The sequence below is a fragment of the Myodes glareolus genome, chromosome 26 (genome assembly GCF_982192425.1).
Source record: "Myodes glareolus chromosome 26, mMyoGla1.1, whole genome shotgun sequence".
NCBI classification, from domain to species: Eukaryota; Metazoa; Chordata; class Mammalia; order Rodentia; family Cricetidae; genus Myodes; species Myodes glareolus.
Window position 1 is genome coordinate 41,228,928 of NC_142051.1, and position 9,707 is coordinate 41,238,634.

At 46.6% G+C, this 9,707-nt stretch overlaps 1 protein-coding gene across 8 annotated transcripts in view; it reads right to left on the bottom strand.

Moving 5' to 3' along the window:
* Positions 1-9,276, bottom strand: part of Igf1 (insulin like growth factor 1) — a 77,041-nt gene extending 67,765 nt beyond the window's left edge. For 2 of the 8 annotated variants that reach the window (XR_014999714.2, XM_048418775.3), the window contains exons 1-3: positions 8,395-8,648; positions 7,998-8,079; positions 2,751-2,907 (exon numbers count right to left, since the gene is read on the bottom strand). Coding sequence is in view for 7 of the 8 variants with exons in the window: in XM_048418775.3 (XP_048274732.1) it covers positions 2,751-2,907; positions 7,998-8,079; positions 8,395-8,477 (322 nt within the window). In the remaining variant the exon portion in view is untranslated. The other 6 variants (XM_087902138.1, XM_087902137.1, XM_048418776.3 and 3 more) reach the window with 6 other exon arrangements.
* Positions 9,277-9,707: the final 431 nt, after the last annotated feature.

Consider the following 9,707-nt stretch of genomic DNA (forward strand, 5'->3'; position numbering starts at 1 on the left):
ACGGGCCATCAGCATAGCTTAGGGATGGCCAAAGTTCAGCTTCTAAGTTCTTGTTGGTATCCACACATTGCATCCAGTGGGAAAAAAACAAAACAGTTTCGTCAAATAACTGGGAAGGTATGAGGAGAGTGGTATGTCCCAACATGCTTGGCTGTCATAATTCTTGGTGGTTCTTACTATGAGAGTCTCACAGATGCAGTTCTATTAGGTTTACCTGGATTCCACCTTGCCGTTATCAAATACAGTAGTACCAGCAGCTACTGTAACAGTCAGGCATTGAACGTGACACCAGTCTTCAACAATGAGTAGCTACAGCTATTTATTAATTATTTAGAGGACAGAGCCTCATAGAGACATGTCATAAGTGAGATGGAATATTCAAGAAAAGCATTAAGAACTTTCTTAATGCTTCTCCCAAGGTTCTTCTCTCCTGCAGCCTATGGCATACCCACTTTCTTCTAGGCTAGACTCTTGCTTTAAAGGCAAGGTCGGTCTCTCACTCATTGTCAAGTTGTGCCTTGTGCACAGCACAGTCACCCCCCCCCCCCCCCCCAGTGTTCTGATGTAAGCTAAAACACCTGAAAAGGACCAGCTTTTCTCAGGTAGAAAGGACTGTGGTGTTGGACAGAAACCTATCAGGAATACCTTTGTGCTTAATGAACAAAGCAGGCAGGGGATTTAGCTTAAATCCTGGAAGCCTATAAGACAGCATGTGACTTAGACAAAAAATACACACTTTTAATGACAGAATTGACAATAGCATGGCTCACAAAGCCATTTCTCGACCCAGAATTCTCTGATGATGTTGTCGGTTGTCTTTTCGTATTTTAGCTTGCCCAAACCGTGGTAAATACACACGATCAGACTCCTCCTTGAAATATCAAGTGGCTCTATGGATTCTTTTCATTTTAAATTATTAAGCCTGACGTAAACACATCTACTGTACCCATCACAGGCATAGAGAAGCCCAGGGGTCACGGTCCTCACTTGGAAGCCCTGGAGGACGTCATGGTGACCTTTACAGTGCAGCCTGGCACTAGGCAGAGGGCACTTATAGGTGTGGAAATTATCAGTGAGCTGGGTGAAAGGAACTTGCACAAGCAGGTCGCCAAGGAAAGACAAAGTCCTTGGGAATCAGCGGTGAGAACCGTTCACACTTTTCAAAGTGAAAACGTGGCTCAGTCACAACAAACTATAGCATGGCCACAGCTCACTGTTCCGTCGTGCGGATGACTCATGTTCACCTCCTATGGAATGATTTTAAAGGCATTTTTTTTAAATGTTTGTTTTTTTTTTTAAAATCCCCCACCCGATGAACTTATTCACTTAGCCTGCAACCAAGAACTAGATGAAACTATTTTATCGCTGGAATTTTAAGTGGATTTATTCAAATAAAGGACTGTCTGGAAGCAAAAGTGACCATTTTCCCCTGCAGTTAAAAGCATGTTTGACTCTTTGATGATATTCTTCCACGTGTCTTTTTCAGTTTATTTTGCCAAAACCACGGTAAATACACATTAACAGCCTCCTTAGTACTTCCCTTGCCCACCTCCAGACTGTAGGCATAAACTTTTGTCTCATTCTTGCGCACACACACACACACACACACACACACACACCCCATATCACATCCCACAAGCCACCACCATGACCACCTGCTCAAGAGAGAACTGACTTTTGGAAGGAACATGAGAGACTTTTGAATATTAATCTTCACCGGAGCCGTGTGAAGCATGGCAGGTCACCGAGGTAATCTGTCTGCACGTGTGTGATGGGAACCCTGGAGAAGGAGCCATGCCCAGTTTCTGGAAACCCTTTAAACTTCCAAAAGCATGTATAGAGATCACACCTGTCTTTCGGTGCCCCGCTGCCTTGTAACATACTGTGAAATGGATATGTGTGAGGTGGATTGTTTTCAAGTGATCACTGGCCTTGGGATGTGTTAGTTACAGACATTGACTTCCGGGCCTCTTTTCCACCAACTATTGACTTTCTTATTGTCTGAGACCTACGTATAATATACGCCATTGGGTTTTTCAAAGAGTCCTCTCCAGGTGGATATAGCACCCAGGGAAGAGCTATATCAAAGGGAACCAATGATTAAACTATCAAGGTCAATTTGTGTATTGGTATGCTACCCCAGTGTGCAATTAAAGAGGCCTACAAGTTTGCCACCATGTCTTGGCGGAGATCGCCTTTTGTCAACTCATGGTGACTTTGTAGACATCTAGTTTGTTCTCAATTTAATTTGTTTCTCAAGTTTGCATGAATTTGGGGGTAGGGGAGCCTTATCGTTTCCCTCTGAATCACGGAACACTCAAAGTAGTCCTGTATGTCCCCCATATGTTTATAGAGGTGCCCAAAGGTCTAAGAATGAAATCTCCACTACTCCAGGGTTGCTCTGTCCTAGCCTTTGTTAGAAGGGATAGGAGAGTGGGGGTACTCCATATAAGTTGGAGAAGGGTTCACGAGGAAGAGGAAGCAGTTAAAGACAAACTTTTACGGAAGAAAATTCCACCCCCAAACCTACCAACGTCCTGCTGAAATGATATGCGTCCTTTAAGGGAAGGGACCTCAGGGGCTGAGGAAGGGGAGGGACCTCAGGGGCTGAGGATGGCTGCCAGCCAGGGGCAGTCATCCTGTTATCCCCCAAGTCCCTGCAGTTGAGAACCCACAAAACCATACACCTGAGAGCTGCAGTAGCCCAGAGAAGAAGGGTGATGGGAGTGGGCGTGGGAGGGGCTACTCACTGAAATAAAAGCCCCTTGGTCCACACACGAACTGAAGAGCGTCCACCAGCTCGGCCCCGCAGAGGGTCTCCGGTCCAGCTGTGGCAGAGCTGGTGAAGGTGAGCAAGCAGAGGGCCAGGTAGAAGAGATGGGAGGACGACATGGTGTGCATCTTTATCTGCCGGAGAGGAAAGAGCAGAGGGTCAGGAAACCTGGTGGGACATGAACACCTTGACTCTCGGGCTCCCCTTGCCACCATTCAACAAGACTATCTGGGCTAGAAGAGCAATGTGGTGTGAAGAGGCTTGGAGGCCCCTGCAAGTCCTGGCCTGAGCCAGTCTTGACATCAGACACCCCACGTTTAGTCCCTTTGATTTTTCTGCAAGCCTCCTGCGGTTTTTATGACTTCCCATTACAAATAAATGGGGTAAAAGACTACAAACATTTGCTGGGTGACAAGAGATGGCAGTTATTTTAGTGAGGGGATTCCCATGCAATTCTGAGAGCCCAATAAAGCATCTTGATTATCAAAAGTTAAATACGCTCAGCTTTGCGGTCGCACTGTTTTAAGTGTTCTAAAGCGTGGACACCTGCAGATGGTACATATACTCATATCTGTTATTGATCAAAAATACTAAATTAACCAGGGCATCATCTTCTGTCCATAGATTAAGAAGATTTTTTTTTTTTATACTGGCCGGAAAGGAATTGTGAAAATACACATCCTTACAGCTTTTCAGAGACCGAGAGGGGCTGAGAGAGGGAGGAAGCGTGAGGGTGGGGGGAGAGGTGACTTACCTGAGAATGTTAGCGAACAACACAGCCATAAGTGGAAACCAAACAAACAATCCAGAAACAGGGGAAAACATGACATCACCTCTCACACAGCACAGTGACAGAAAGGTCTGATGCCTTTCCTTAAAGCACCACGAAGGTCATATAGTCTGAAACTCTATACCAAAATGCAGGGTGACAAGAGAAAGTCACGGTGTCCTTATTTATTAACTAAAGGGTGAGGTGAGGAAAGAGCCATCAGGAGAAAGGCTCCAAAATGAGGGAAAACCCTCTGATTGCTGCTGCTACGTCCAAGCTTCAGTTCAATGGAGAATGAACTGTGGGTAGAGTTAGGGTCTAATGGCAGCAGCCTTGGGTGGGACCCCCAGCAAGCCTTGCCCCTCCTGATTATCCTCTGCCCCTTTGGGAAACATTCCTAAGTCCTGAGTATAGGCTTCAGGGCCGCTCTGGAACAAGGGGCCAATGATCTGTCATCAGACAAGGCAGCCAGCCGAGTCTGCTTTGGCCAGCTCCTCGACAGAAAGTCCGGGGAGGTTAGAAGCAAATGTCCGTGTTTTATGGCTGCCTTGGGAAGAGGGTCTCTAGTTTCTGTACCCGCCTTGGGGGGAGAGTGACAAGCAGGAAAGGGGAGGATGACAGAAGATCAGGGAGCTTAGCAATCATTTTTCGGAGCTTTAACAGGAAATAAAGGTAGTTCTTACATTCCAAAGTCCTTCTCCTCCAGCTCACTACCAGAGAGGTCCACACAGACAATGCAGGGCACTGGGCTTAAAAACCTGCAAGAGCCTTTAGGTTGAGCAACGGGAATTCTGACTTAATCTCTGGGAGGCATTCATGTGTCATTCTATCAATTTTATAACAAAATCTATCAAGGGACCTCCGGTTGGCACAAGCTAGTCAATGGTCGAGAGCCAAGCAGCAACCCTGCCAAAGTCAGGGCTCCAGCGACTCAGGTCTCTCTTCCTTCTAAGAAGCAGACAGACAGGAAGACAGACAAGTACTTTTCCACATCGCCACTGTGGAGCCGGCGTGAGTTTCCTTCCAGGGAGGCTCCCAAGGTGAGCAGCTCTGCCTCCTTCAGACACACACACTTCAGTGGCATGGAAGGAGTCCCTGACATGGGATCAGGTGACCTGCTCGGTGTGAGGGGGTCACAGAGGGGCCTGGAAGCTAGGTTTTCTTAAAAAGATGTTTTTTTTTGAACCTCGCAGTTGGGGAAAGTTCCATCAATCCCATCTGGTTTGGAGATTGAGACCCAGGTATTTCGTTTATTGTCACTTTCTCTGTCCTATGTGAGCTCTCAACTTGGTGGTTCTGCATCCCTGGCAAATGTTGCTCAATTATTTTAGACAAATTTCCAATTCTGTGGCTAGGTCTTCTTCAGCCTTGCTTTTGGAGGGGGCAGGGAGCCAAGTCCCTGATTCTCGAGAGCACAAGGTAAATATTCAATAAGTGCTTGGAAAGCAGCTAAAGATGATAGGAGGACTCTGGAGTGACAGAGCCTCATGAGAGAGGACATGTAATTACGGAGGAGGGATGGCCTCAGTTAAGCCCTTGGTAAGACTTCGGCATGGAAGCCCTCCATCTCTACATAACCAAAGACACAGGTTTCCTAGAAATGAGCTAACAAGTACTCATTTCTCTTGGTCATGAAAAGAACGAAGGGAGTTCCCTTTTAGTATTCCTTGTGGAAACCTGAACAGATCCAACGCAACAGGGCTTCTGGGTTTTGTGAAAGGAGCAGCCCTGTAATTCCCATAATTGGCCTTAGGGAACATGCCCCTCCACTCTGGCAGCAGGTCCGCTCTAGAATGAATAACTCTTCAGCAAACCCGGTCATGAAACACCGCCCCCTAGCCCTGCGGAATTATTTTGGATAGTGGTGAAGGCCAGGCACCTGCAATGGTTAGTTTGGACCAATGCCACGGGAGCTATTACTCAGTCTCACAGCCTTTGTGAATTTAGACGGCCACGAGCTGCCACAGACTACATTTTAATAGTTCAAGGGAGAGTACGTTTAAGTCCAGCGAGGCATATACATCTCTAGAATCTAAAAACTGAAAATTGCTTTTTACCAATTTTCCTCTTCCTTTCTGCATGGGATTTGGGAATTATACTAAATAAAACACTGATAAGTATCAGTACTTACAATTCTAGGACCTCTGGTACATTTTCCTTTAGCTCAGAGACCAGTCCAGCACACCCACAGGGAGTCGGAGTTTATCACACCGTGTTCCCCAAACAGAAAACAATATCGAACTTGCTTAGGAGCTAAGAAAAGTTCAAAACAAGTCTCCCCATATGTTCTCCATTTCCTCGGCCCCCTGTTTCATCCACCACAGGGAAAACGACTAGAGAGAAGGTATAGATGCGCTAGGAAGAGGTCAAGGAAGAGCCTGGGAAAGAGAGGGTGAAAAAAACCCAATCCTGAACTCAGAACGCTTTCCTCAAAGAGCATCCACAAATCCACATTTCCAAAGACCTCTGTGTGTTAACCGAGTGGGAGAGCAATTGATTCCAGTTGTCTGGCCGACCCTGAGAATGCCCGGCAGAAGCGCGAGGGTCGGAGCCGCGAGAAGGTACTCACTGGAGGTGCGGTCATTTGGGTATGTCCCAAGCCGTTTTCACAGCAGGTCAGGGTGGGGTATTATGAGGCCGATGTGAATAGAAAACCCAGGACTTAAAAACATGTGCTGTTTTGTGGGTGGGGTTTGTGAAAGCATCTAGTTACATTTGGACACCCAGGCAGGTATGCTACCAGCCTGGGTAAACTGCCTTTTGTCCATTCAAACAATGAGCAAATTGCACAGCTGGGAGTTAGCTGGGAGTTGAGTCAATCCCCCCCCCTTACTCCCGACATCCCCCCCCCCCCCCCCCGCCCCGCTCCACAGTGAAGCCACTGATTTCCATTGTATGCTATGTATCTTAGCTACCCAGAATAGTGACCTACGTTCCAGCTCCTTCCCCACCTTCCCCTGACTCAAGTCCTGGGAAATACCTTGAGCCCCAGAGCACAAAGCCAGCCTGTGCCCTCTGGGCACTGCTCAAGGGCGGTTGACCTCAGTTCATTGAATTACATTTCAAAGACCACCACGCAGCAGCTCCCCTCAACCAACTCCTGCTGCAAGGACAGAAAAAAGTTGAAGCCTTGTTGCTAGCTCCACTTCGGAAATGCCTTGCAGACCTAGCATGGAAAGAAAGTTCATTTGGAGACGATTTTCCAAACTTGCAGTGAATGCCAAGGTAACATGCCACAGCCTCTCTGATAAACCTTTTAAAGAGGAAGACACAAGCCCAGCTGCCAGACCACACAGCGTACACGAACGCTGACTTCATAACTGCAAGGTGGCTGAAGCCCGCGGGCATCTCAAGGATGGCAGAGCTAGGTGCTTGACAAGGTTGTCTCCCTAACTCCCAAACCACTTACTTGCCTAAGAAAAAGTCCGCAGCAGCGAAGGAATGCTGCGCTCTGTGGCTGGGATCTTTTATGAATTAAGCCCTCCGGCAACTGCCCCCAAGGAGCCAGTGACAGCGGCTTAAAAGTGCTTGCAAACTGAAAAAAAAAAAAAAAACAAAACAAAACACAAGTCTGGAAGGATATAATTTTGCTGAGACTGGAAACTTGAACCAGAGCCAGTGATCAGAAAGGAGAAGTCAGTGTGTTGACAGCGGCAGCCGCAGCCAGATTCACCTAAAGACACTTTACTGCGCCCCGTGTAAGAGCAGAGGCTTACAGCCCGAAATCCAAGCCCAAACTCAGTCCACAAAAGTCCCCTTCCAAAGAGAAAAGTTGGACAAGCAGCCGCCAGAACGCTCCCGCTCTCCGAGCACAGCGTGGATCTGTTTAAATTTCCCGAATACGCAGAGACAGCAAGTTCTCTAAGTGCTCCTTTTTCCTCAGGAAAGCAAATTAAACTTCACTTTAACTTTGACTTGCTGGGCATAAGTGCAAAGAATTCCTGATTCTTGGCTCCAAAAAGCATTTTTAAACAGCGTTCCTATCGTCTAAAATGTAACTTTTAATCTGTGACACGCCTCGTAAATAAAGTCCTGACAAATTCCACACACATGCATAGGCACACACACACACGGACACGGTCTTAAAAAGCAAACGCCTGCACCTGTGAGAGAAAAGCACACCCCAAGTTCACATCCAGGCTTTCTAGCCCCGAGCCATAGGCAAGATTTAAAGGAACCTCTTAAAACGGCAGCACGGAAGCCCTGTGGAAGTGGAGGGTTTAGCATAAGTACCTTGCCATAGTTTCTACCCGTACAGATATCTCTGCAATTGCATTCATCTCCCGGAGCTCTTTCCACAGCCCCGCGCAGAACTGCACATTCAGCAATTTGTAAATAACTCCCCGTTTCTGAAACAATGCAAATTCTAAAGCGAATAACAATTCTAGGCAAAAGGAAACAGCGCACAGTTTAGAGACAATTCCCCAATGACTCCAAAGAATAAGAGATATTTACCTTCAAGAAATCACAGAAGCAGCACTTAAGTAACTGAGGAGGAAGACTGGTGACTTTTCCCATCGCTTCTGAAGTGCAAAGTCTGGAAATGAATTGGTGAGCAGGAATAATGAGGCAAAAAGAAATCCAGAGAGACGAGAGATGTTAGAGCAATGTCACATTTCAATTTTGAGGACTTTATTCCATTGCGCAGGCTCTATCTGCTCCGAATTTAGCAGTGACAGTGAGGTTTAGCAAACAGAAGAGGGATTTAGAGAAAATCCTCACATTTATCTACAAAACACAGACGCTGTAGACAGGAAGCAGCTGGGGGAGCATTCGCCTTCTCTCTCTCCCTCTTCTGGCAAAGTTATCGAGTAAGGACTTTTTTGGGCACCGTGACAAAATAACATCATACCTTTGCTTTTCAAAACTGGAGCACAGAAGCATTTTCTTTCTCCCCTTAAAAGAATGTGTGTTACCGACAGGGTTAGCAGACATTAAATACTGATGCTGCCATAGAGAATAGGGTCTGTTCTCAGATTAACTTTCCACAGGGCACGAAGGGACACGTGCCTGCCAATACACCTTACCGGGATCAGAGGATCTAAGTGGGGTAGCGGAGCAATTTTATATTTTAGGGCAAATACCGAATTTGAGAAAGAAGGAAAAAAAAAAAAGGAAGAAAAGATCGTCTCCAGAAAGTCCGATGATGTTAACCCTGAAGTGACCAGGCTGAGCTGGTAGGAAAGCCAGGGCTCCACTGACCCCTCGCCCTACTTGCCAAGCGAGGGGAATGATCTCATTTCCTAAAACCTATAGACAGGCAGGCAGCAGCGGGCTGGCTCTCATTAGGACACTGGATCACGCTTTGTGCAGAGAAAAAGACTATGCTGAGCTCTGAAACCAACTGACAAATAAAAAGATCTTATTTTTCAACAAAGCCAGCTGCCTGTCACCTCCTCAACCCCAAAGAAACAGTATGTCACACAAACACACACACACACACACACACACACACACACACACACACTATTGTCCATATTTTTTCGGCATGTGTGTGTGTGTGTGTGTGTGTGTGTGTGTATGTGTGGTGGCTATGTTTTCTTTCTCCATTTTTTTATGTGTGTGTATTCCAAATAATACCAGCTGGCTAGCGATACCCTCTCCAGAGTTATGATGTCATTCAGATTCCTCCACTGGGTAAAGTGGCTGGCAGCATGGTTCAAGCTGATTGCTTCACTATTTATAATGTATACTCACTTGCCTTTGCCGTAGAGAATCATGTTCTGATCTTTCGTCGATACGGTTTGTACCTATTTCTCAGTGCTTTAGAGAGGCAATAGATAAGGAAGCAAATTACGAAAGAAAGCTACCAAAGCCCCGGTTAGACAGTGTGCTTTCCTTGGATGTCTGTCTAGGTGTGGTTTCCCGGGGGGGATGGAAATGAGCCAAGTCTGACTTCCCTCGCTTTCTTATGACTCTGGGGGGATTTGAAGATATTGGCACATCAGTGGAGACAGAGGTCGGCTGGAAGCTATACACGGCCTCATTCTGCTGCCCATGGCTGGAAATCTGCTTGGAGAGGTGGATGTCCTTAAATGAAACCAGCTTGGTTTTGCAAGGGGTTTGGGCTTGTTCCAACCCTCAGTGTGGTCAATACTTTATAGCAATGTTTACCTTTCAGACACAGACACTGGAAACCCAGAGTTGGATTGGTGCAGTGGTGGG